The sequence below is a fragment of the Eublepharis macularius genome, chromosome 13 (genome assembly GCF_028583425.1).
Source record: "Eublepharis macularius isolate TG4126 chromosome 13, MPM_Emac_v1.0, whole genome shotgun sequence".
NCBI classification, from domain to species: domain Eukaryota; kingdom Metazoa; phylum Chordata; class Lepidosauria; order Squamata; family Eublepharidae; genus Eublepharis; species Eublepharis macularius.
Window position 1 is genome coordinate 58,369,911 of NC_072802.1, and position 27,604 is coordinate 58,397,514.

Sequence of the window (27,604 nt, forward strand, 5' to 3'; positions counted from 1 at the left end):
CTCGAAAGCTTATGCTACAGTAAAGTTGGTTAGTCTTAAAGGTGCTACTGGACTCTTTTCTATTTTGTTACTACAGACTAACCTGGCTAACTCCTCTGGATCTATTATCTGCTTACTGTATTTATTATCCTATTCTTTACTGTATCATTGGAAGGAAAGGCAACATGGTATAGCTTGATCTTGTCAGATCTTGGAAGCTAAGCAGGGTCACTACTTGGATGGGTGACCACCAAGAAGGACTGCAGAGGAAGGCAACAGCAAACCACATCTGCTTCTCACTTGCCTCAAAAGCCCCTTGCTGGGGTCGCCAAAACCGCTATCTCAGCCTAACAAATTACAGGGAAAAGAGATTTAATTTCCTATCAGTGTCCTCGAACAGAAAGGATGGGGTAAGGTTGTTTTGACTGTAATTTATTCTAGAACTTCTAGTTATATCTTCATTTGAAGCAGAAATTATCCTGAGAAGATGTCATTTGGCCTGGACAAGGCTGAAGAATATTTTGCTTTTCATCCAGGTGAACAGTATTCTCTTAAACCTCATTGTGCACTTTTCAATAAATGCCCCTGGCTTTGGATCAATCTGAGTTGTAAATTTTCTAGAAGGTTGAAACATTTCTTAAGTAAACAAAGCAATAAAGCTAAGGGATTATGAAAATTTATAGATTGGTTTTGGCAAAAAAAAGGCAAATAGAAGTAGATTATTAATACTTGATCAGCTCACTGTTTTGGAGTACAGAGAAAACATTGTGAAATTACTTTGGCTTGTTTGAGTTTGCCTCCCTAGTTATGGTCGAATTAGTAAATGTAATAACGTACAGAGGGAAGAGCAGGTCTATGTTCAGTGGACAGAATTTGCTGGAGCTCTCCCAAGAGGACTTGGGGATACTATGCAATTGCAGAATTTGTTGTTACTAATATTCACACTTTTAATTTGAGCCTCAAAACAAAAGCAAGTTTGTAGCCCTCATGGCTGCAGAGAAATGGCCACAGCCTTTCTTATCCCCTTGGCACACTGTCTTTGCCATTTGCCCATGCGTATTACAGTTAACACATCTTATTTCAATATATGAAATTTGTTTTCAGTAAATATTGAATAAAGTTGTCAACCTTAGGGTTAGCTCCCGCCGTGCCGAGGGCTTCCACCATGTCGCCTTCCCTGCTCCTGTGTACTGGCTAGCCTGTCAGGGCAGCCTGCTCAGCCCTCTGTAGGGGCTTCTCCCCCGTTAGCTTCCTGAAGGCACCTCCCTTGCTGCCCTCAGATTGGTGGGCACAAGGGCTGGGGTGGAGTGCCCTTGGATAACCCTGCCCCACCTGAGAAGCTGGCCTTGCCTTCAGGTGCAGACCTCTCGTCTCCTCCCTGGCCAGGGTGTGGAGCCCTCCTTTTACCCCTCCTCTCTAATGCCAGCCTTGCCCTGTCTCCCAACCCCAGAGTGAGTCCCACCACCTGTGCCCAAGTTGGCCACCCCTCCCAGCCCAGCCCCGCTTCCTGCTGACAGGCAGGGTAGCCGCCCTCGGTGGCCGTCGTTGCCTGAGTTTGCAGGGGCTTGCCCAACCGGTGTGCTTCCCCTGGCTGTGCCCTCCCCTGCTTTCCCAGGAGTCCCGGGGCTCCAGCTGCTTCCGGCGCCAGCCATTGCCGGGCTCCAGCAACACTGGGAAATGGGGCTCCGGGGAGTGTGTTGTGCCGAGTTTCCTTTTTCCTCCTGCCAGTAGGCCCGGCGGGCTTTCAGGGGTGCTTCAGGCACCATCCCGGCCAGGCCAGCACAGGAGCCTCTTGTGGCCCCTTGCCGGCACCCAAAGCTGCCTGACATGCAGCCCCGCTGTCCAAGCGTGGGCCACTGCTAGAGCCGCTGTCAGAGTGCATGTGGTCACTGTTTCTGGTGTGCTGGGTCCCGGTTGCCACCGCTGCTGGCCACAGGTAGGAGGGGGGCTGCCGGGCAGAGTCCGAGTTGGGCTACCGGACTGACTTCGGACAAAAGTATTTGGCATTTTTGTTTATATCTTGCCTTTCTCCTGTAGAAGTCAAGATGGCCTGCATGGGGTTTCCCAGGTGCTTTCCAGACCTGGAATGGCTTAACTGTAGCTGGTTTGCTGCATTGTGTGTCGTCCATCCTTGCCCGCACCCCTCCCCCCCAATCATAATCTCTTCTTTGGATAACTTTATGAATAAAAGTTACTTTAAGTGCTTGGCATTTTTATGCTCTGGCTGGGCTTTTAAAGCTGGATTATAATTAGTAGCTTTTATTTTTATTATGTTTTCTTTTGCAAGCCACCTCGGGCAGAGTTCTTGGAGAGGTGGCTTAACATTTTTCTAAATAAATACATAAAATGATATGACAAAACAGTTGTGGCTTTTCTGAGAAGTTATCCTTTATGAAGGGACCATGGCTCATTGCATAGAGCAATTCCCAGGTTCAGTCCTCTGCATCTCCAGTTAAAAGGCTCAGTTAGCAGGTGAGGAGCAAGATCTTGACCTGAGGCCCTGGGGAGCCACTGCCAGTTTGAGTCAACAACACAGACCCTGACTGGGCAATACTCTGACTCAGGGCTTTTTTTCTGGGAAAAGAGGTGGTGGAACTCAGTGGGTTGCCCTCGGAGAAAGTGGTCACATGGCTGGTGGCCCCGCCCCCTGATCTCCAGACAGAGGGGAGTTTAGACTGCCCCCTCTGTCTGGAGATCAGGGGGCGGGGCCACCAGCCATGTGACCATTTTCAAGAGGTTCCGGAACTCCTTTCCACTGCGTTCCCGCTGAAAAAAAGCCCTGCTCTGACTCAATATAAGGCAGCTTCATTTATTCTGCTGCAAGGGGAGCGTTTAAGATCTAAATGTATTTCATAAACTGTTTCTAAAATATAAATTAAAGCCACAGAAGAAAAATAAAAGTTCCTTAATGCGAAGTTTTGCAATGAGAAAAGAAAACACAATGGGAAACAACCCTTGGCCTGTCATATGTCAAGCAAAGGTTTTTTTTAGCATGGACTTCTATGACGATGTCTTAGCTGCTGTAGCACAGTGGTTAAGTGGTTCGGCTGCAAATCAGCACTCTACTGGTTTGAATCCTACTATTGCCATGAGCTCAGTAGGTGGCCTTGGGTAAGCCACTCTTCTCAGCCCCAGCTCCCCAGTTGTATTGTGAGGATAATAATAACACTAACTTGTTCACCGCTCTGGGTGGGGCACTAATCTATCTAGAAGAGCAGTATATAAGCACTGTTATTATTATTATTAAAATATCATGTCTCAAATTCTACTAAAGACTCAAATGCTGCCAATTTTAGTGTGCCGGCACACATAACGGTCTGAACAGGCAGGGCGCATGCAAGCAGAGTGGCATCCTCAACACCTTTAAGGTGCTGGAGAGTTGCTGCCCGTCTGAGTAGACAATACTGACTTCGATGGACTAAGGGTCTGATTCAATCTCATGCAACTTTGAGCATTCATAGTGTGCTTTGTTTATTCATTTATTTACATTATGTGTTTTTTTCTATTGTAAGCTGCTCTAGGTCCCTTCGGGGAACAAAGCAGAATACAAATGTTTAAATTCAACTTAACGGAGCCTTCCTCAGCAGAAGTATGTTGAAGGGGGAGGAAACAAAGACTTTAAGGCAGAGATCCTATGAACCAGGGAGTAAGCCCCATTTAATACACAGCGATTTGATTCAGAGTAAACATGCACAGGCTTGAGCCACATGATCTCCTTCTGGGCGCCTATAGCTTTCCTGACCTACCCTGTAGTTAGGAGAAGAGTCCCCATCTCATTTTCTGAGACTTGGTTCAGTTCTAAACCATGTGGGATTCTAAACCCTGCCACTCTTTGTCCTGCCCAGTAACAAGCATGGTGTCATTGAACAGCAAAGCCTTCGAGAGCTTTGAGATGCCTACTCACCCTCGCTGTTTTTAGCAAAGTTCAGCTTGATAAGAGATTTGGCATCGAGTTTCTGCAGGGGTAAACAAACACAGCAGTTAATCATCGTCATCCTTGGCACTGACCCCAAAGAGATGTGAAAAAGTAACCATGGCATAAAGTGACTCAGAGTGAACTGCAGCTGCTTTTTAAGGGTAGAGACAGAGAGAGACAGAGAGATGGAGTCAGAGCCATCCAATCCATGCTCCCAGATGCAAGAAGGTAGTTAAAGGCCGTTGTTCTCAAAGCAGGAGGCAGGAAATCCTGAGGAAGATCAAGCAATTGCTTGGAAAGGGGATCTTAATTACTGTTTCCAGCCCATTCTCCTGGTACATCAACACTGGGGAAATACCTAGGAACAAACATACACTCTCTCACACAGAGTCAAATATGGACTGTAGGCTCCTTTTTCTGCTGAAGTGTGGTGGGGATAGATCATCTTGGTTTTATGCATCCCATTGCACAAAAAATCTGTCAAATCACACAGCAAAGCTGAACAGTCTGGCTCTCACTTAAGAGGCACCTTTCGGTGGGATCTAAAAGCCGTACTATACGAAGTCATATATTCCCTCTTCACAAGCCACACTTTCTCTGGGTGATCCATCCATGTGCTGATGACACTCAAGCACGACCTCTCAACTCCAGAGTTTTGGCTTCAAACTAATTCTGCATCTCCAACTGACCATCTGGTGTTTCAAACTCATCTGTCTCATCGCTGTCCCAGAATTAACACACCCAAAACAACTCAGCCTTCCAAGGCATCCCTCTTCATATCTACTGATATTGTCACCACCTATTCTGTTGATCAGGTACCAAGCCTTCGCTTTATCTCTCATTCATCCCCCTTCTTTGTTTCCTGTATTCAGCCCATCACCAAATCCTATCCCGTCTCCTGCAAAAACTATGACCCTTCCTATCTGCCCCGTAGTGGTATTCTCGTCCCTTGACCACTGCAGCTTCCTTCTCTCTGGCCTTCTATTGCTATGCCTCAGCAGACACCTGTACCCAGACGTTGCCATCAAAATAATTTACCTATTGCATCCTTCATACCATGCAGCACCCCTTCTTAAATCCCTAGATTGGCTTTCAAGACACTTTTTTATCCTTATTTACCTTCAAAGCCCACCATGGCTGGCTTCCCCACTCCCACCCATTTCTCTGCCCTCATATCTTAACAGATCCCCAATCTTTGTTCCTTCCACCAGTTCTGCTTCTTTCAGGCCATCTGAATCTCCGGTCTCTCCTAAAAGTCTCTGTCCTTTATTCCTCGCTGGTCCTGGCGTCTGAAGTTTCCTCCCAGAACACTCCAGTGATACCACTTTTCTCTTCTATTAAATCTTGCTTTTTTACAAAAGCACTTGTCTTAATTCTTCAGTTACTGGACGAAGCCTAAATACATGCAGCTGAACCCAAGGGTATTCTTTGCTGTTACCCTCTTGCTCCCCACTCCTCTCTCAGAACTGAAAATTTTAAGCTCTTGAAGGCAGAGATCTGACTTTTTGCTTATGCTGTTGTGAAAAGTGTCATACATGCTGAAGGCGCTATCTATACTGAACGTGTAAAACGGTGCACATCTCCAAGACTAACTCCAAGTACTCACTCCTCCAAAAGTTCTCAAATAAGACCAACGTGTTAAGAAAAATTAATTTAAGCTTTGTACAGTGCGTTCATTTATAAAGCACTCTAAGGTAGGTCTTGTTTAATTAATACTCACTATTGCAGACAAGGGGGAGTGAGGCTGAAAGTGATTTGCCTGATGCCACCATATGTAGCAGAGGTGATACTTGAGCCAGAGATCGGTTGGATCACAACTCATTCTCTTTTATACCATACTACTGTAGCCCTCAACAAATAAATCCATGCACGGACAGATGTGTAATTCTGCTGTTTGACAGTAAAAGAAATTCGAGGTTTGGAGCCATGGTACTTGAAGGAACACCCTGACCTGGATAGCCTAGGTGAACCTGATCTCGTCAGATCTCAGAAGCTAAGCAAGGTTGGTCTCGGTTAGTAATTGGATGGGAGACCTCCAACAAAGAGAAGCGTTGCAGAGGCAGGCAATGGCAAACCATCTTTGTTAGTTTCTTTCCATGAAAACCCCACCAAGCGTTGCCCTAAGTCAGCTGTGACTTGATAGCACACTCCTTCACCACCACTTGAAGGCCCAACTCCTCCCATACTGTCCAGCCAGACAGTCAATATCATTCTCCCAAGACCTTCTCTCTTTACTCTTGCCAGCAGAGGTAAGGAAGGTGGGTAACAGAGACGGTGCTTTTTAGTAGAGGCACCTCATCTCTGGGATGCTCTTCCTTTGTGGATTGGCCTGGCACCTGCATTACTGTCCTTCAGGCACCAAGCCAAAAGGTCTGTTTTCACTAATGCTTTTAATTGATTCCGTCTTTTTATGGTATGCTTGTAGCGCAAGGACTATTCCATGAATATCATTTTAGCCTGCTAAATCTTGTTTTGGGGCGTTTCTATGGCCCTAGCTTGTTTTATTTTTTATACTTCTCATGCTGTTCTGTGATGTTATATATTGGTTTTTGAGAGCTACCTCAAGCAGAAGAAGTGGCATATACATTTTCTAAACAAATTTATAACCTTCTCTCTCATTTAATTCCATGAACATGACACTTAAGATAAAGCGTTTTTTCTTCTTCCATTTTTCAAGGGGACAATAACAAATTCCTCAAATATATTTGAATTCCTTTAGCCGGATCCTTTCAGGTTACAGTTGAAAACAGACAGGACGTTCCTTGCTCAGCTAAGACAAATGCGATTGACCCTTCAAGGTCCGGCTTTATTTCCAGCTCATCCTGGCCCTGATATTTTAAAAAAATGGGCTTTGCATAAAAAGCAGAGAGGCAACCCTGGCAGCAAAGGCATTACTATGACAACTGGCGACACTGATTAAAAGTGACAACTCCATAAGGGATTGCTGCTGGAAGGTTACAGAGTGAGCAAATTATTACCGCAATTAGACTCATTAATTCACACACTAAAATAACCATCGTTTGTCTTTTTAGCTTGAACCTGACTGGAACAACATCCAAAGTCTGGTCTGTGTATGAAGCAGAAAAGGGGTTGGGGAATGAGATGGCAGACCTTTGAGATGCCAGAAGGGACCATGTTGCTTATAAAATGAACCCGTTTCAGCAGTCCTAAGTACAATGGACAAGACACCTGACCATGCTAGTCATGGTGGCCTGGCCTCTATTTCTCTGCTCCCGACTTGCAGTGAACACATCAGTTGACTCATTTCCTGGAGCAGAAGCAGTTGAGATGTTGCATGCCTATCAAGGCCCCGATGTCAAGAATCGGCTTGTCTGAGGGAATATCACTGCCTCTCCCTTCCCATCCCTTTACACATAGGCATTGCATAGTTTCTGAGTACATAGATCCAGAGGAGTTAGCCGCATTAGTCTGTAGTAGCAAAATCGAAAAGAGTCCAGTAGCACCTTTAAGACTAACCAACTTTACTGTAGCATAAGCTTTCAAGAATCACAGTTCTTTTCGTCAGATGCGTGACGAAGAGAACACGCATCTGACAAAGAGAACTGTGATTCTCGAAAGCTTATGCTACAGTAAAGTTGGTTAGTCTTAAAGGTGCTACTAGACTCTTTTCGATTTTTCTGAGTACAGTTGCCTCTTTTGTGGCCACTGGCCTGTGTGATGCGATAAGTAGGGTTTGGAGGCACAGCAGTAGTTGAGCCACATTGTACCGAACAGTTCCTTTGAAATCCAGCTATGATGTTGCACTCTGATTTCATTACAATAAGACAACTGAAAAAATCCCGTTCTTCTTTGGTGACAGAGAGTCACCTGATTCGTTCACAGCATCCAGCTTTGAAGACATTTGTCTAATTTTACTTTCTGTTCAGAACACAACTTTCATTTATCAGCCACCCATCAAGTCTCACTAATTCCCTGGTGGTTTTAAGAGGAGGAAGGGGCGGCTTTGCCAATTGTTTAGAAAAACGTGACGGTGCACAGATTACCGTCTTCACCAAGAAAAGAAATTAGATCAGGGGCCAAATACTCAAAAATTATTTTAAAATACAAGAACCCTGGGGACATCATGGGCATGCTTTAAAAGTTACAGAGATACCCGCACACTAATGGGGTATCCTCCTTTGGCGGGCATAGTCTTGCTGTATTAAACCAAAGGTCCAATGAGTTTGAAATTTGGCTTCCAGCAGTGGCATCTGGGAAGCTTACAAGAAGAGAACAAAGGCATCCTCTGTTCCCATTGGATGCCGGCGGTCGGTCTTCAGAATTGTACTGCCTCTGCATTTTACCTATTGAGGCTAGTGGCCATTAACAGATCTGTCTTCCATTAATTTCAAGTCATCTAAAGTAGCGGCCATCACTACATACTGTGAACTACAGATGTTAATCATGGCAAGGCACACACGCAGGGTTGCCAACTGATCTCCAGGCCACAGAGATCCATTTTTCTGGAAAAAAGGGCTGCTTCGGAGGGTGGAATCTATGGCATTATGCCCCGTTGAGGTCCTTCCCCTCCTCCATCCTGCCCTCTCCAGGCTCCACTCCCCTCAAATCTCCAGAAATTGCCCAGCCTGGCGCTGGCAACCCTATAGTGCTTGCTGAGCCCTGGTTTGGCATAAATAAGCACGTGTGCATACGCACTCTATCCCATTCATCTACGTGCTTGGAGCAAATGAGCACAAGCCATCATTTACGACAACTTTTATGTATTTATTTACTTCATCTATCCCCTCCCTTTCCCCCCAGTGGAGACCCAAGGTGAGTAACATTGTTCTACTCTCCCTCCATTTTATCCTCAACCCTGTGAGGGAGGTTAGGCCGAGAGAGTGTGCCTGACCCAACAGGCTGCCAGGGCAGAGTGGGGATTTGAACATGAGTCTCCCAGATCCTAGTCCAACACTCTGACCAGGCTGACTCTTCAATCGGCAAAGCGGCAGTTTGCTTGTCATCTCCCAACCAGAGTTGTAGAGCAGTTCCAAAATCTGGTGTTCAATCCCGGCGCTCGGGAAGAGCAAATCACAGCTTGCCAGACAATGACCGGTAGTACAATAGAAGCCATCGCCTCCAAACACGGGAAGGAATGAAGATGGAGCACAGCATTCATTCCTACAGGCCCAGATCAGTTTGATCTCAACCCTGCCTATGTGTAGTATGAAGAACTTCCTTCTGCCTGGTCTGAACCCTACATGTCTGATATTCACTGGCTCGGCCCAAGTTCTAGTCTGCTAACTTCAGAAACATCTTCCATGACTCCCTTGGTTATCTTTTCTTCCAAACTGAAAAGACCCAACACTTCAACCTTTGTATTGTCGAAGGCTTTCACGTCCGGAGAACGATGGCTGTTGTGGGTTTTCCGGGCTGTATTGCCGTGGTCTTGGCATTGTAGTTCCTGACGTTTCGCCAGCAGCTGTGGCTGACATCTTCAGAGGTGTAGCACCAAAAGAGAGATCTCTGTCTTTTGGTGCTACACCTCTGAAGATGCCAGCCACAGCTGCTGGCGAAATGTCAGGAACTACAATGCCAAGACCACGGCAATACAGCCCGGAAAACCCACAACAGCCACTTCAACCTTTCCTACAAACAAAGATTCTCCAACTTCCTGCTCCTTTGGGCTGCCCCTTTCTATACCTCGGCCAGGCTTACAATGCCTTTTTGAAATGGATAGTTTCAGGTAGGTAACCATGTTGGTCTGCAGTGGAAGAACAAGATTCCAGTTCAGTAGCATCTTAAAAGTCCAACAAGATTTCCAAGGTATAAGCTTTTGAGAGTCAAAGCTCCCATATCTGATGAAGCAGAAAAGAGTAAGAGTCCAGTAGCACCTATAAGACCAACAAAATTTGTGGTAGGGTATGATCTTACATGAGTCACTGCTCACTTCTTCAAATATCTGAAGATGAGCTTTGACTCTCAACATTTGTGGTAGGGTATGAACTTTTGTGAGTCACAGCTCACTTCTTCAGATATCTAAAGATGAGCTTTGACTCTCAAAAGTTCAAACCCTGGAAATCTTGTTGGTCTTTAAGGTGCTACTGGGTTAAAATCTTGGTCTTATTGAGATGGAGCAACCAGAATGGAAAATGGTGCTTCAAAGGTGGCCACACCACAGATCTGGTGAAATGTATTAGGGTACTTTTCTTCTTACTTTCAATCCCTTTCCTAAGATTTGTGAGCTCTTTCCTTGTCCAACTCCCTGCCTGTGGCATGTACCTGACCACCAACAGTGCTCAGCGATTGCTGCTGTTTGTTCTTTCTGTTGCAACCTAGAAAAGGTAACAGGCACACATTGAGCCTGACTGATTCCAACGCCAGTAATGAGCTCCAGGAATCGATATATATAACAGATTGTTCTGAGCCTAGAAATTTTATGTAGTTCCAAGGCCAGGGAGATTGTAAAAAGTTCTGCAGTAAACACGGATGATTCAGAGGTAAGCTTCCTTGAAACAGTGTGGTCCATATGGACTAATGCTACTCCCACACGGTCCTGTGACTTGGAGCCATCTGTAAAAATTGCAGCATAATTGTTGTGACATGAACAATGTTCACAGCACAGCGGCTGGGACCATTCCAGGGGCATCGCGGAAGTTGGTCAAGTAATTGGCAAGTCTTAGGAGCCTGTCAGTCCAGTGCGGAGGAAGGGATATTGCAAAAACAAAGTTATCTGCTGATAGAATTAAATCTGTTCTACGACAACTAGAATTAAGTACAAAGCAGCAACCACCTCCAAGCAGGAAACAACACCGGGAGGTAAGGCAAGGACCAGAGGTTAGTAACATTATGCAGCAAGAGTTGTGTTGAATAGGTGTTCAGTAATTGTTTTCTAAGGAAATAAATAAATGCATAACACAGATATAGGGTCTGTTTCCATGAAAGAGATCGCAGAGCATTTAGCATCATCTAATTTCACCTGGACAGTAAAGAAACCTGACATGGAAAATGGATTCATTTGAAATTTGGTGCTGGAGGAGAGTTCTGCGGATACTATGGACAGCCAAAAAGACAAATAAGTGGGTACTAGATCAAATCAAGCCTGAATTCTCCCTAGAAGCTAAAATGACAAAACTGAGACTGCATTTTGGTCACATTATGAAAAGACAAGATTATCTGGAAAAGTCAATAATGCTAGGAAAAATAGAAGGCAGTAAGAAAAGAGGAAGACCTGAAATGAGATGGTTTGACTCAATAAAAGAATCCACGTCCTCCAGTTTGCAAGATCTGAGCAAGTCTGTTAATGATAGGACGTTTTGGAGGTCTTTCGTTCAAAGGGCCACCATAGTTTGGAGGCGACTTGATGGCAGGAGGAGGCAACATCAACGTAATTTATATACAAGGTTGCAGAATTCAGCTGTTCCTGTTCCAGAATTTCAGTTCCAAAAGTGTACAAAGCACACAAAGAAGGCTACGCTCCAGCTGCTTCACAGAAAATAGCACAAATTAATAATATTCAATTTAGTTAATTATATCCGTTAGCTAAAGAAATGTGAACTGGTGGTGGAAAGTGCCCTCAAGTCATAGCTGACCTATGGCGACCCCTGCTGGGGTTTTCAGTGAACGAGACTAGCAGAGGTGATTTGCCATTGCCTGCCTAGAATCACAGAGTTGGAAGGGGCCTTACAGATCACCTAGTCCAACCCCCTGCCCTGCCTCTGCAGCCCTGATCTTCTTTGGAGGACTCTCATCCAAGTACTAACCAAGGCCAACCCTGCTTAGCTTCTTACAAGAGTATGCTTGCCTAGACTATCCAGGTCAGGGTAAATGTGAACTAGGCAAAAAAAAAGTAACTGAAATCATTACATTTTCATATGCTTTCTTCCAGACAAACCTGCCCATCTGCAGAGGTAGTCATCCGAGGCTTTTAGCTCTTCCCCAAGTCAGCAACAGATGCAGAAAGGCATCTGCTGTTAGGCACCTGGAGGCAGGGTCTTCTCTGTGAGGGCACCCCAATCAAGAGTTCCTGCCCCAGGCCCATTTACCTGGGAACAACACCGTCCTGTTGTCCACACCTGCTTAAAACTGTTTTTTTCTCCCAGGACTTTGATGGGGAATAATAATGATTGGTTTATTTATTTACTGACTTCGTTTATACACCACTTTTCTCCCCAATGGGGACCCCCAAAGGGATTTACATCATTCTCCATTTTATTAATTTCATTATAAATTTATTAATTTTAGTGGCAGGCCACTTAGCTCTGCTGCTTTATGAGCGTTGCTTTTCCGGGTGTATTGTCTCCGTTACGTTTGTAGTAGCCATTTAGACGGATAAAAACACACGCTCTTCCTGCAGAATGTGCCTTTCTATACCCTGGAAAGCTGCTACCAGTCAGAGTAGACAATACAGAGCTAGACAGAACATTCGCCCAATGCAGTATCTTCTCCACTGTGAACGGTGTTCTGCCCCCGGCTGCCGTCCATCCTCCTTTCTTCTTCTTGAGACGTGCCTCCCGCAAAGCTAGCCAAGCTCCTTTTGGCAGTGACCTACTTTCCAACAATCCCGAGCAAGCTTCCCTGCCGAGCTTTCCTCTCCCGTCTGCCAGCTGACATCACTCATTCCTGCCAGAATCCAGGAGGGCGGTCTCCTTCGCTGCTAACACAAAGCAGGAGTTCTTTGACTGTGTAGGTTACTGGGGCACCGGGGCAGATGGAAGATGAAAGAGGCTGCCAGGGCTGAGCTTAATTGGCCTTCTGGCACGGACAACCTGCCATTCTCGCACGGCCATTCGTTACAGGCGCATGCCGCCTCTTTAGCCCTCGCCAGCAGCTGAAGCTTCCATGCTCTGCTAATAAATTAGTTGCCCACGCCGATCAGAGGCTGCCTTACGAACTGATCGAAGAAAAGTGCCTTTTCTTCCTTTGGGCTCATGCAGAAGCACTTGGCACCAACCCAGCTGAAGCAGCACGGGGCCGCTCTTGAAGATGGTTTAGAAGTGGCATCTGGCACAGAACCCTAAGGCCCACTTATGGAGTTAAAGCAGGTCACGTGGCACATATGACACCTCTGTTTATTTGCACTGGCTTTCAGCTAGGGAACAATTTAAAGTCCTGATTACTGCCTTCAGCCCAGTCCCTTCATCCCCGCACAACAGAACTAGTGAAACTCATGGGTGATAGTGACAAGTAGGCATGATTGTAGGGTTGCCAGCCTCCAGGTACTGGCTGGAGATCTCCTGGAATTACAACTGGTCTCCAGGCAACAGAGATCAGTTCACCTGGAGAAAATGGCTACTTTTGGGGGTGGACTCTATAGAATTATGCCATGCCAAGGTCTTTTCCCTCCCCAAACCCCACTTTCTCCAGGTTTCACCCCCCAGATCTCCAGGAATTTCCCAACTTGGAGCTGGCAACCCTCCATGATAATTAAAAGGAACCTCCCTACTTAGAGGCATTGTAACTCTGAATACAAGTTGCTGGCGAAAAAAATGTAAAAAAATAAAAGATGGCTGCCTTTAAGAACGACTTCCCGGCTTCCCAGAGCCACCCAGCAGGTCATTGTGGAGGGACAAGATGCTAAACTAGGCAGATCTTTGGTCTGACCCCATAAAGATTATTTTATGGGTGACTTTCCCCACTCATTCTTCCCCATCTTCAGGGGAGAACTGAGAATCATTTGACCACAGGTTACCTCCTTTTCAAAGATGAAACTGATGTGGACTCCAAGCAGGCCTTCTGGCTAGCTGTACCTGTTTTCTGAAGTCCCCTTGCCAAAGCAAATTGTCTTACCACTTCCTTATGCTCTTCTCGCATTAAAATTTTGAGCATCAAAGTTAAAGTTCTGTTGTTACTGTTAACTACAGGATTGGAAAGTGAATTCCTGTTTTGATTATTGCACGAGGCTTTGCACATGTAGAACAGGAAAGTGTTCCAAATAAACCAGACCAGATGTTATTTGTGTTTTTAATTTAGCTCCATTGGTACTGTATTCAGCTTGAAAATGGGGGGGGGGGATCAGTAACTGACACTTGATCGAGGAGAATATTGATGCGATTGATTTTGCTTATGCACTGGAAGCCAGAGTACTGGATACAGCTCTCCAGCAATTGGTTGGCCCCTGAGTGAAACAGGATGCCGAATTAGAAGGAAACACTTGATCTGACCAACAGGGCTCTTATGTTGCTGCCTTGACTGTGTGAATGCAAGAAATTCTCTCTCTCTCTCTCAATCTCAGATCTTCATCTGCAACTCTTGTCTTCTCTGAGTGGCAGCAGTTCGCCAAGGCCCAAGATATAGAGAGAGGACTTTCCTAGCTATCTGGTGGGGTCTCGCAGTCCCCTGTCCCCAAAGATTCTTTTAAGTGGGAATAACAACAACGGTGTGCTTCTATACTGCCCTTCTAGACTGATTAGTTCCATGTATAACAGATATGCTGCCACTTTGCTATGCAGAGTTCAACAAGGAATATTTGTAAAGGTGTTTATTTTCAGGAAATGCATAATACCTAACTCCGACGAAGAGCCTATTATTATTTTATTTATTTATTTATTACATTTCTAACCTGCCCTTCCCCAAAGCGGACTCAGGGCGAGGTACAGCAGTTATTAAAATATAACACAAATATTAAAAACAATTCATAAAACAACAGTTAATCATAAAATCAACAGATAATAACTATCCCAAGATGGGGTCAATTCCAGATTCCTATGGAGGGAAGCACCCAGAAATCAAGACAGCTCACAGGACAGAATTTACAGGGATGCACAAAGCTAAAAGTAGCATGGGGGTGGGGGGAGAAACGAACGCACAAGCCATGAAGAGATCTGCCTTAGCACAATGAACCATTAAAGCATGGAAGGAAATAAGCCAGACGAAATCAAAACAACAAGAAGGGGAGATAGAGCTATAGTGGAGCTATAAACGATATCCATCTCTCCTCTGCTGTAAACAGAGCATCAACATTGGAGTTCAGCATCCCAGGTGAAGGATATGCCGTTATTCTTTGAAGCTGTGGCTATGGAAATTGGAAAAGGAAGTCACAAAGGTCAATGAGACATTGGGGTAATTCCCCTCCCCGCCATATATGGGTATCAGCATTAGACTCCTGTCTGCAGGATATGATGGGGAAGAGCACAAAAGGAAAATCACCACCAGAAATGGAAGTACTTTTCTATGCATAGTGGGAATATTTAAAAAAAAAATCATTCCTGAAGTACACTTAAGAGAAAGTATTCCTTGGACAGGAGCATGATCTCTTCATAAAGAAGATCAGAAGAGATCTGCTGGATCAGACCAAAGGCTGCTTCCACACGGCAGCCAACCAGATGCCCTTGGATGTTCATAAGCCATGATGGCAAGAGGCATCCAGCTGTCATAGACTCCTGGCAACTGATAAGAGATTCATCAGCCTCTGAACTCAGAACTCATCATGCTGATGGCAGATCGATCCCCCATGAATTTATCTAGTCTCCTCTTAAAGCCATCTAAGCTAGCGGCCATCACCAACCAGATCTTGCAGCAGTTAATTAGACACAGAACGAAGGAGCATATTTTATTTTGCCCATCCATGTCACTGCATGACCTTGAGTTCTTGTATAATAGGGGGAGAGAGGGAAAGAGGAAAGGGCTTCTAGCCACACTCCCTCTACCAAGTCACAGTCATTTTTAAAAAACTGATTTGGCATCTGTTCACATTTTATGGATCTGAACCCCTTGTGGTTTTCCTTTTTTTTTACATCATACAATATTTAAACTCTGGCTCTCTCAACGTACTCTCAAGATGAATATTTTAAGAGTATTTTACTGATTGCTTTTTCTATTCTATGTTATTAATTAATACTAAATAATAATCCTGTTATTATTAAGTACATTTGTCTACTGCCCTTCCTCCAAAGAGCTCAGGCCTCTTCTGAGTACATGGTAATAGATTTAGGTAAGGTAAAGGTAGTCCCCTGTGCAAGCACCGAGTCATTACTGACCCATGGGGGGATGTCGCATCACTTTTCGCCAGCCATCTACACTTTAACCCCAGGAAACTGGGTACTCATTTTACCGACCTCGGAAGGATGGAAGGCTGAGTCAACCTTGAGCTGTCTGTCTGAACCCAGCTTCTGCTAGGATCAAACTCAGGTTGTGAGTAGAGCTTGAGCTGCAGTACTGCAGCTTACCACTCTGTGCCATGGGGCTCTGGTAATAGATTTAGGACGGGCAAAAGGAAGTACTTGGTTGTTGAACGAGTGGCGTTCATTGCCAGTGGATGCAGTGATGGCCATGAGCACAGATGGTTTTAAAAGGGGATTAGATAGACTCACGGAGGATAATGTCCCACAATGGCTACTATCCATGCTAATGAAAGGGAACCTCCACAGCTAGCGGCTGCAAACCTCTGAATGCCAGTGCTGAGGGGTGGCATTAGGGGAAGCTCCTGGCCCCTGTGCCCTGTTTATTTGGTCCTCCACAGCAACCGGTCTGGCACTGGGAAACAAGATACTGGGTTACCTGGAGCACTGATCTGATCCAGTGGGACTCTTCTCTTCTTATGGCCCCTCTCCTCCTTTTAAATCTCAACACCTCTGTGACAATGAGAGAGTGTGACTGGCCCAAGATCATCCTGTAAGCTTCACAGGGAAGTGGGGATGTGGACCCCCGTCATCCCAAATCCTAGTCCCAACACTCTTATCAACCACACCGTGCTGGCTCAGAAAACCTTTCCAGGCTGAAAGGAGCTACATGTATTCTTTACCAAAAATAAATCAATGTTGGACCTGATGACGGACCTTCTCCTAAAATTTCTTCCAGTGGAAGAAAAACCCTGGTGGGAAGAGAGCAGTTGGAACTAACGTGGTGCAAGAGAGTCACTGGATCCAACCCAAATACGAATGGGAGACCTCACTTCTTTTTATTCCTCTTGCAAAAATAATACAATCATTCAGCACCACATCGCTGGCTTTCTACAGCAGTTCTACACTCTGCCAAGCCCTCACAAAGTAATCCTTGTTCTTTGGATTCTGGAGCCAGTGTTGTAGTTAATCCAACCAAATTTTCCTTTTGCTTTCAACAGGCACTGTAAAGTTTGCCCATGGGCAGAAATACCTAAAGCCCCTGATCAAAACAGAAAACACCCTTTTTAACCTGCACTGTCAAAGGGCTCTAGGAACTGAATGTGGGAAAACAGCAGCAGGCTAGACAGAAGAGTGTAAGAGGCATGCAAATGAAAACCACTGCATTGAAGGGCAAGGACAGTAAACCTGGGAGCTTTACACACATTTGCCTTCCAAGAAGCAATATTAAAGCTATATAATTAAGGGAGAGGAAAGGAAACAAAAGGGAACAGAAACAGGCCTGTTTCAATTTCCTTTTTGCAAAAGTAACAGCCATTCCCCTCTCAGGCTTTCTTAAGACGTGAAGGGCTATCATTCTGGTTGATTCTGGTGAGGCCCGATTCTGGTACAGACATGCATTTAAGAAGCCCTACGTCAGATCCCGGCAAGAGGCACACCTCTACCGTGTTTTCGGCTTGTTTGGGGTATAGTACACAAGTAACACGATCAGAGAATCTTTGCTTCCATGTTATTGTTTTATTGATGGTTGTGGAAAGTGCCCTCCACTAATGCTGGCCAGATTCAACATACTGCCTTCGGCCATTTTCGTTGGCAGATGCCAAGGGACCCCTCAAGAACTCAGAAAATGCCCTTGTGGCCTGGGTGTCATTGAATCTGCTTTCCCATGTGTTTATTTGTTTATTTTATTCTAAGATCCGAGACAAACTTTTGAACTCCCTTCTTTATTCATGGCACGGCCTTTCTGATAATGTCAAGGTCCAGCGATTACTATCTGGTCACAACTATTCTATAACCTCTAACGTGGCTAGTTTTCTTCAATCTGCAATCTGTATCAGGGAAGCTATCAACTAATTTTATTGTACCTTTTTTCGCTCTGACATGCCAATAAAGGTTGTGTGTGTGTGTGTGTGTGTGTGTGTGTGTGTGTGTGTGTGAGAGAGAGAGAGAGAGAGAGAGAGAGAGAGAGAGAGAGAGAGAGAGAGAGAGAGAGAGAGAGAGAGAGAGAGATAGTGCCCTCAAATCGTAGCCGACTTATGCCAACTTTTGCTACTGGAGGTTTCAAAGCAAGAGACTTCAGAGGTAGTGTGCCATTCCCTTCCTCTGTATAGCAAGCCTGGACATCCTTGGTGGTCTCCCACCCCCAAGGACTAACCAAAGCAGATCTGATGACATCCGGCTACCTTGGACCACCTAGGTCAGGTCTTCATTTTATTACAACACAACTATCTCTATCTTTTACATTCACTAACTTAAAAGAGCATAATATCATCCAGCGATTCTACAGATAATTAAAGGAGAGCAATTCTGATCATACAAAGTTACCTAAGCTCAGACATCATCTTATAATATATAAAAACTAGGTCAGGTCATTCATTATACTTTTCAGCATAAGAAAGAATATTTTAAATTATTACAAGTTTCTCATACATATATGATGACTTGCTTGCACTCCACTAATAGACCGCATCTCTGAATCGCAACTTCACTTCTGCATTTAGTTGGGCATCCTTGCTGTTTTCAGATATTTCTCATCCCCGAACCCAGGCACAGATCTATGCATATTAATTATATTCTTTCTAATCTACTAAAAGGCCATATTGGTTTATTACACCTTTTCCCCTCGCCAAGGCTGTTATATTCTGGGACTCTAGAGTCCTTGTGTGGCATGTTTAACTGAACAAGGAAAGACGTGCCTTGTTTCTGGCCTACAGAAGCATCCTCCACGATCTTTTTGGTTAAAACCAACAACTGCTGCCATATATCCATGACAAAAGGGATATACAAATATGGCCTTTTTTGAGTTTGTTATCCTATGTTTAAAATGGGAGTAAGTTTAAACAGTCAAAAAGTGTGGTGTGAGAACAGAAGATAGCATGAAATAAAGACTCTCATGGTTTGAATCCAGGAATCCTCATAGACTCCAAACTTGTAACAGTATGAAAGATAAATTAAGTTTGAGCAATTAGCAACCAGAGAAGAACATAAAGCAAGCACCCTTATCTCATGTTCTGTAGAAATTTGGGGGGCTGAATTCCCTTTGATGTTTCTGTTCCTTTTTTTTTTTTAAAGCCACAGTTAAGATTAAATAGAGAAAATGGCTGGCAGAATTATTTCCACAGAGAGACAGTAAAAGCAACTCGCCAGAAATGCTTTCCTGCTTTGAAAACTGCTAGCTATTCATATATTTGACACAGAGATCGGGCTGATGCATTGTCAGGGTGGTACTAAGGACTGATGACTGTGGTGCAGACCTTTTGTGGATGCAAATCCGTAAAGAGCTGACAGGCACAGCAATTATTTCAAAGAACCACTGGCCAGGCAGAAATCACACGTGCACTACAAAGCGATTTAATTGTCACTCAAGAACCTTCTCCTGCTTCAATTAATACACATTACCATCCAGTACACATTATGTTTCTCCTGCTGTAAATGTGATTTCCCCACCCCCACCCCCCGGTCCCAAAGTTTAGAAGGAAATATTCTCCCCCAGCATTTTTCATGAATACCGGCCTATGTCGTTTTTCAATCAAATTGCAATGCAATCTCATAACAGTCCTGTCACCAGAAAGGCAGGTTAACGGGGATGGCTTGTGCGCCTGCCTCTTTTAGTGTGTGTTCCCCCACTAGCAATGGCTCTTCGAATGTGACAGGCACATTCTAGTCAATTTCAGGTATCTTCACCAAGACTGTTTGCTTCCCTATTTTCTCTAGTCAATTTCACAAAGACTCAGAAAACAGGTGTGTGTGAGCGTGTTTAAGGCCATGTTAATTGTGCTATTTCTCCACTGACTTCAGTAGATCTGAAACTTGCAAGCAAAAATTCGAAGGCACACCCCGCACAACTCAACTGCTCCTGCAGACCAAGTGATTATTTTAATTTCCTGGTCTTTGTGAAACAACCATTGGTTCTATTTCTTTTAAAGTAACCTGTCAGATGCACAGTTCGCTGCATTACCTACAGAACCAAAACACGGACCAGTACTTACTCACTGTCTTCTGCTCATTCAATGGAAATACAATAAAACAGTATCATTAGAAAATCAATAAAAAAAACAAATAACTGCATCAAAATCAATTTCAAAGCACAGCAGTGCCAAAACCATAAAAAGGAAGGAGAAAAAGACCTCTGTCCGATAGCTTTTAAAAATAAAAATATCTTAACTAGGAAACTGAGGAATGAAGGGGAGAGGGAGTGCGGTGTAGCAGTTAGAGTGTCAGACTAAGATCTGGGACATTCAAGTCCAAATCCGTGCTCTGCCACAGAAGCTTGCTGGGTGACTTTGGGCCAATTATATTCTCTCAGCCTAAGCTACCTCACAGGGCTATTGTGAGGATAAAACGGAGGAGAGGAGAATGATGTATAAGTCACTTTGGGCCCCCACTGAGGAGAAAGGCAGCGGTATAAATAAATAAACAAACAAATAAATAGATGGTCAAACAGATGCCCTGAGAAATGGAATTCTGCAAATAGCAGGATTTTGTAGAGCTTTGTAGAGCTGCTGTAGCACAGTGGTTAAGTGGTTCGGCTGCGAATCAGCAGTGTACTGGTTCGAATCCCACTGCTGCCATGAGCTCAGTAGGTGGCCTTGGGTCAGCCACTCCTCTCAGCCCCAGCTCCCCAGCTGTATTGTGGGGATAATAATAACACTAACTTGTTCACCGCTCTGGGTGAGGCACTAATCTGTCTAGAAGAACTGTATATAAGCGCAGTTATTATTATGATTAAATATATTAAACAAAAACAAAAATCCACATAAATATTCATGGTCGCGTGTAGCTAGAAATCTAGCGTTCTTGCTTGCAGATCTTTCCTGACAATTACATATTCCTCTTCCAGGAATATTTCCAAAATATTTTCCCCCGAGGAAGAAAAAAATTATACACAGCTACCAAGACTTTCAAGCTCCTCTCATGACTGCCATCTACTGCTGAAAGAAAAGCCTTGCAGTTTGCAAGGAGAATTTCCTGTAACAATTATTTTAAAAATTACAGAGAATGTTTTAAGTTTTCCAAAGCAACCATTTGCTCAACTATCCTTATGTATCAGCAGAGTAAGTTCATATTTGTTGATTGCATTAATGCTGGTTTGGTATTCAAGCCAGGACAACGCTGGCTTGCATAAGGTTGTCCGGTAAGAATGTGCAGGGATCTGTTGAGTGAGCTTTCCCAGCTCATGCCTATAAATAAAACCACTCCAGTATTCTCTTTCTCTTGTTGAGCACAGCAGAGAGAGCTCTTTCAGTAAGAGATTCAAAGAAGCAGCAATTGCAGTCTCAGACTCACAGGCAGGCAGTCATTACAGGATTCCACTTACCTGAAAAAACACCCCCCTCCCCAAATGAGACAGTTCGCTGTACACATATATGGACAGGGCAGCTGACTACATTGCAACGGGGGTCAGGGAGAAACCCACTTATCCTGTTCATACACTACAAGTTACAGCATGGCCATATATCATAAATACGACAAAACACAGATGTGAGACTTCCAGTTGGGGATGATTTTTCTGCTAAGAGTCTGCCCAGCCATGCCACCGTGATGTGCCCCCTGCAACAACTCTCTTCACTGGAGTGTCGGATTGTTGAGGATGAACCAGCTAAGATTTGTAAAGTATTTGCTCGTCTTCCATTGGCTCATGCAGCATGCCCGTTAACTTGCAATAACACAGCTGCTGCAGCACCCCAGAAAATCTACGCTGTCTGGCACATCCTACCCTCCCCAACTACGTATCCAAAATACCTTGGAAACATCATGTAAATCATGCCTACCTGCCCCTGCTATATCTTGTCTCTACCTCATTTCCTGCCCCAACGCAGCTAATGCTACTACACCATGGTTGTTTTGGGTTTTCCGGGCTGTATAGCCGTGGTCTTGGCATTGTAGTTCCCGACGTTTCGCCAGCAGCTGTGGCTGGCATCTTCAGAGGTGTAGCACCAAAAGACAGAGATCTCTCAGTGTCACAGTGTGGAAAAGATGTTGGCAGGTCATTTCCACACTGTGACACTGAGAGATCCCTGTCTTTTGGTGCTACACCTCTGAAGATGCCAGCCACAGCTGCTGGCGAAACCTCAGGAACTACAATGCCAAGACCACGGCAATACAGCCTGGAAAACCCACAACAACCATTGTTCTCCGGCCGTGAAAGACTTTGACAATACTACTACACCATGCATGGCCTAGGAATACTTTTGGAAAGTGATTGCTTCAGTACTGTTAAAAAGGAGAGAAAGGGAACAAAGAACAGTGACCTATATCCTACTACTTTGCTTCTGAAAATTCAGTGCCTCCATCCAGTCTAAGGATCTTCCTCCAACTTAACATATGACTCTTCTACTAGCAGAAGAGCCTCTTAAATTGGAGTAACACTTCAGACCTTGCTAAGTGATATGGTAAGACGTAGTCCAGTATCAGCAGACAAAACTCCTTCAGTGACTCAAAAGGAAAATGAAAAGGAGACTCTAGGGGAAAACTGCTACGGACAAACTGAAACTGATGGGTGTTTATTGGTACAGCACAAGCATCCTAACACTGAAAAATACAGTAGAATAGAAATAATCAAGTAAATTGTCGATGTTATTGCAAAATCTAAATATAAACCAATACCTCCTATAAAGACAAAGACTAAGCAGAGCAATGTTATGTTGCCATTCTACACAAGATGGAAGCATTTCTTGGAGTCTTTATGAGCCTGGTAAGGATCTTGGAACGTTTCTTGCAAGATTGGAAAGTCTAACTTTATCAGGAGAACATAACACTAAACTAGAAGTTTCAATTACCATAGAAGTTCAGAAGGCAATAAACTTAATAAGCTCTTGGATCAGATATACTGCAAAGTTTACAAGAAGTTCAGGGTTGGCATATTTGTTTTCCGGCAGCACAGAATGAAGAAGAATCCCAAGACCCTGGACAGAAACTGGGTCCAAAATCTAATAAAGACTGAGGTGGGAAAAGCCCTTTTGTCTCTGTCTTAAATGTAGATTACAAAATTTTGGTAGCTTTTAAGGGAGAAAGGTTAAATGCAGTGCTGCTGGCAATGTAGCAATCAGGTCTCTTAAAAGGTAGAGGAAAAACTAGGAGGAAAGTTATCACTGCAATCAATCTCTGTCACGTAGCTACTTTATTTTAAAGACGAAGAAGTTAATAAAAGCCTCCAGATTTGGGCTTAAAGGGTTGGATCCAACTAGCCCTTCTGCTGATGAAGAAGGGAGGGAAGGGTCCCCCTCTAAGCACCAACAAGGCTATACTGAGGATCATGGGACCTGAACGGAGAAAAGCCATGCGGGATGGGGGCTGCAGTAAAGAGGCAAGATTAAATGGAAAAGCCAGCTGGATCCAACCCAGTATGTGGTCTTGGGAGGTCATTTTGCATTGTAGCTAAGAGAATGAGCTGTGTTCAGGGAGCCTTTCAAATATCGCCTCTCCGGCAAATTCAGCAGGTGACCTGAGGCATGCCCCTATCCTACACAGTCCCACCCCACTCCCAATTGCAATATGAAGCTAATAATGCCTTGTTGCTCCCTTAGTTACAAAGGGAGTACCGTTATACTCTAAGTCCACTCACTAAGGCAAGTTCAGGGCAAGAAGTGAAATACAAGCTATGAACTCCACTTTCTTAGCCACCATGCAACACCAGTTTCAAACTAGCAGGCAAGTTGCACCTCAATCTCATAAACTGACAGGGGCAAATATGTGCCAACAAACATGCAAACGTGCGTCCCTTGCAAAGCAGAAGCCAGATTCTTTTTTAAAGCAAGGTGGGACCAAATCAAGAGAAAATGGGTATATGGAATAGGGCAAGATAGAGAGAGGCCTTGAAGTTACCCATCCCATAGTAAACGTCCAAGAATGCCTACCTCCCCTGTGATTGGATTGGTTCCATACTTCTTTATCCAAGGAACAATACTCCTGAAACAGAAAAAAATGTAGCTGTGAGACATGGAAGGCAGAAAGTCTCATCTTTGCCTCTTCCACTGCCTGAAGTCATATGAGGTCTGATGTAACCCCAGTCTGGCTCATGTATAGAGAATGAGGAGGTAGAGACCAAGGTAATGGAATGGATGTGGGTGGAAGGTCCAGCTTGGAACACCCGCTTACACTAAGAACTCCTTGCAAACAGAAAAACAGCACAGAAAGCTATGGGAGAGAGAGACAGAACACTTCCCCCTGCTGTTCTAGTTTTCTATTGGCACAAAATAGTAAAGAGTCCAGTAGCACCTTTAAGACTAACCAACTTTATTGTAGCATAAGCTTTTGAGAACCACAGTTCTCTTCATCTACTGAACTCTTTAATATTTCGCGACTACAGACTAACACAGCTAATTCCTCTCGATCTACTGGCACAATTTTTTTAAAAAACTGTGTTCGAATCAAGCATCTATCACCTGCATTCTAAAACGGTGGGGTCCATTCCACTGCCACAGGGTGCTGTCATTTCATTTTTCTGCATGTGTAAACTAGATCTTGGTAGCTAGGCCTGAAAGCTCCAACTCTGCATTCAGCAGATGCCTCAGTTACGAGCTTGTATGCAGATCCAACACTCCCCCCACCAACCGAGATCAGACTCATTAACAGCAAACTCTGGTTGGCATTGTCAGGGGTGAGAGCAGAAGGGGGAGGTGACGTCTATGGAGACTGACCAGTGTTTGTGGCAGCACCAAAACTGGGGGAAAACCTCATCCTGACAGACAGGCATAGTTTCACAGCCAGGAGTGACAACAGGGGATCTCTTTGACAGGCTAGTACCTCTCTATTTGCTGAACAGGTTCTGCTGGGCTGCTGCTTTGTACACACGTGGGAGGGAGAAATGAAAAGGAGCCGTCCCTTCTGTGCACATGTAACTGTGGGCAGGGGGGGGGAGCGTGACCACCCGAAGGACAGCATTCTCTTTACGCATACACCTATTTGAATCTCCCAGCAGGAATGGCAGATCAGATGCTCACAATCTGTCAGTTCCAAGTGGATTAGCAATCTTTCCCTTTTATTAGTCTGCACCCTAGTCCCGCTAATAGAAAAAAGCCTTTATTAGTTAAGAGACAGCAACTGCCTCGATTCCTACCTAGGCATGTTATGAAAGCAGCCCCATTTGGGGGCTCCTCCTAGCACCACATTACAGAGGAAGTGGTGACAGTATATGGAAGGGAAAGGTTCTGAATCCCACTTAAGGAGGGTTTCGGGAACAGTGATGGATTTCTGCTGGAGCAAGTGAGTTCCCTCAACCAAAATGACTTCCTCCCTAACATCTGAGCAGGGCTGGGCCTCACTTGCTCAGCCGACGGCTGTCTGCCCAAGCCAGGAAAGAGGGTAGCTGCCTGTCCGGCATTTGTGTGAAAGAGTCATTGGCATTATTATCCAAGGTTAAGCTAGCACCACTAGCATCCATAGTTAAGACAAATGGGAGGAATTAATAGTTGATATCACCTGCAGAAGTCCTGATTTTTTAAAAGTAAAGTGGGGCAGGTAGTGGGAGAAGGGCTCTCTCAGGTGAAGACTGTGATGGAAGGGTGGTTGAAGTGTAATAAGGGGTAATTAATCTGCATGGAGTGATCTTATAGCAAGTATACAGGAAAGGGCCATGCTCAGTTGTTGAGCACCAGCTCAACTGGCTATCCCTTATTTCATTTAAATACATTTCCATTAGATTTTCATTTATTGGTATGGCTTGCACTTTTCCTCCTTTGTTGTTTTGCTTGAACTATGGCGTTAATTGGCTGCTGTTTGTTTTTAGTGACTGCTGCCCTAGCGCTGTTGCTATTTTCTCATTTGCACTTCGTTTCCAGCTGGTCTGGCTGGTTTCTGTATTTGATTATTATCTGTCAATTATATAGCGACAGGAGCAGTTTTAATTGGATTTTTACTGCTGCAAACCGCCTCTGACGTTTGTAGTGGGGAGGTGGTGAATAAATATTTTAAAACAGACCGCAATGCCAGCACCTTCATGGGTTCAATCTCCACTTAAAGGATCTCAGACAGCAGATCAAAAGAAACTGGAGATGTGGGGAACTGAACCGAGGACCACCTGCTTCCACACGCAGAGCATGTATTCAGCTGCTCAGCCATGGTTCCTTCAGAAGAGTCTAAGCTGAGCCAACAAAATGAAGGCATTTCAAGTTCTTCTACAAGCCAAGCTTCCAGCACAGGTTGCAATCTATGTGTTGAGCCCGCAAATCTATCCAACAACACTTTGCCAAATGGGAGGTACTAGCTGCTGGCAGACTGCCTACGCAGCAGTCAGCACACTAAACTCATTAACAACAAAAGCTTTATTTATGGAACTACCAAACTGCATAGGAAGAAAATAAAACCTAGCTGCTTTGCTAGTTGTGAGAGAGTTCTAGAAGAAAAGCCTTAGAACTGCATTCTGCAGACAGACAAGGAAAATCCATTTTAGAAAGAAGGCACTCCCCCTATAGTCCGGTCTAACTAGAGCTTGCTGCCCCTTGCAGGGTCTTAACAACAACAACAGTGTACTTATTTACCACCCTCCTGGTAAATGCCACACTCAGAGAGGTGAACAGAGAGGTGTTATTATTATCTCCACAATATAGCTGGGGAGCTGAGGCTGAAAGGAGTGGCTTACCCAAGGCCACCTGCAGATTTCATGGCAATAGTGGGAGTCGAACCAGCAGAGTGCTGGCTTGGAGCCCAGCCACTTCACCACTATGCTACAGCAGCATTTTTCTTCTTGGTACAAAAGACACTGCTTATTCCAACAGTAGTTATGGGTGGGGTGGTGAGTTTCTGTATGGGGAGAAATAAGGGAACCAGGGGAAGGGGCCCTGGCTCAGAGGTAGAGCATCTCCTTTGCATGTTGAAGGTCTCAGGCTCAATCCTCTCCAGCTAAAATGACCAGGCAGGAGATTATATGAAAGTGCCAAGGATCCTGAAGCACTGCTGCAAGTAGGAGTAGCAAGACTGACAATGATAAACCAAGGGCCTGACTCAGTGTAAGGCAGTTTAGTTGAAGTAAGCAGGGGTCATTTCCTAGAAAAAGAGCTGGAGGAACTCATTAGCATAACTCATTAGCATATGCCACGCCTCTTGACAGCACCAGAAGTGTGTCATTAGCATAACTGATTTGTATATGCCACACCCCCTGACATCACCTATCCTGGCTGTTTTGAACCCAATCCTGGCCATTCAGGGCCGAAATCGGGCCCAAAATGGCAAAAAAGGGTCTGAAAATTGACGAAAAGGGGCCTAAAATGGTCAGGACCAGGCCGCTGCTGAGCAGGAGAGTGATCCAGCACCTGTCAGAGGTCCTATCTGGGTTGTTCCGGCCCCAATCCAGGCCGAAACTGGCCCCAAATGGCCAAGAGTCAGGTGGGCAGGTCCACCTGACATGTGACCTCTTTGGGGAACTGCCAGAACTGCGTTCCTGCACGTTCCCCCTCGAAATGAGCCCTAGTAATAAGTAATGCTAAAGACAGTCTGTGACTATGTTGCCCAAGCATCTTCCGCCCATTTTGCCAAGCAGGGGATTAGGCAACATTATCAGGTACTCCCTTGCCAATTTGGGTCACAGTACCTGCCCAATCTGCATGGAGATTACGGGATTTAATTTCAGGCAAATTCCATTTGCTCATTTCTTTCAGTATTATCTTATTAAAAATACTTGCATCCCAACTTCCTCACTGTCCATGATGCAGTATATCCTGCTCTGGGTAATGCAAATTCTGACTGGTCGATGCCCAGCACTGATACTAGCAAG

The 27,604-nt window shown here is 44.7% G+C and overlaps 1 protein-coding gene across 1 annotated transcript in view; it reads right to left on the reverse strand.

The window, feature by feature from the left end:
- PPIL2 (peptidylprolyl isomerase like 2) overlaps positions 1 to 27,604 on the reverse strand; it is a 116,728-nt gene that overhangs the window by 83,164 nt on the left and 5,960 nt on the right. The window contains exons 5-6 of the mRNA XM_054996806.1: positions 23,751 to 23,802; positions 3,884 to 3,935 (exon numbers count right to left, since the gene is read on the reverse strand). Coding sequence (XP_054852781.1) covers positions 3,884 to 3,935; positions 23,751 to 23,802 — 104 coding nt within the window. The remainder of the gene's footprint in view (positions 1 to 3,883; positions 3,936 to 23,750; positions 23,803 to 27,604) is intronic.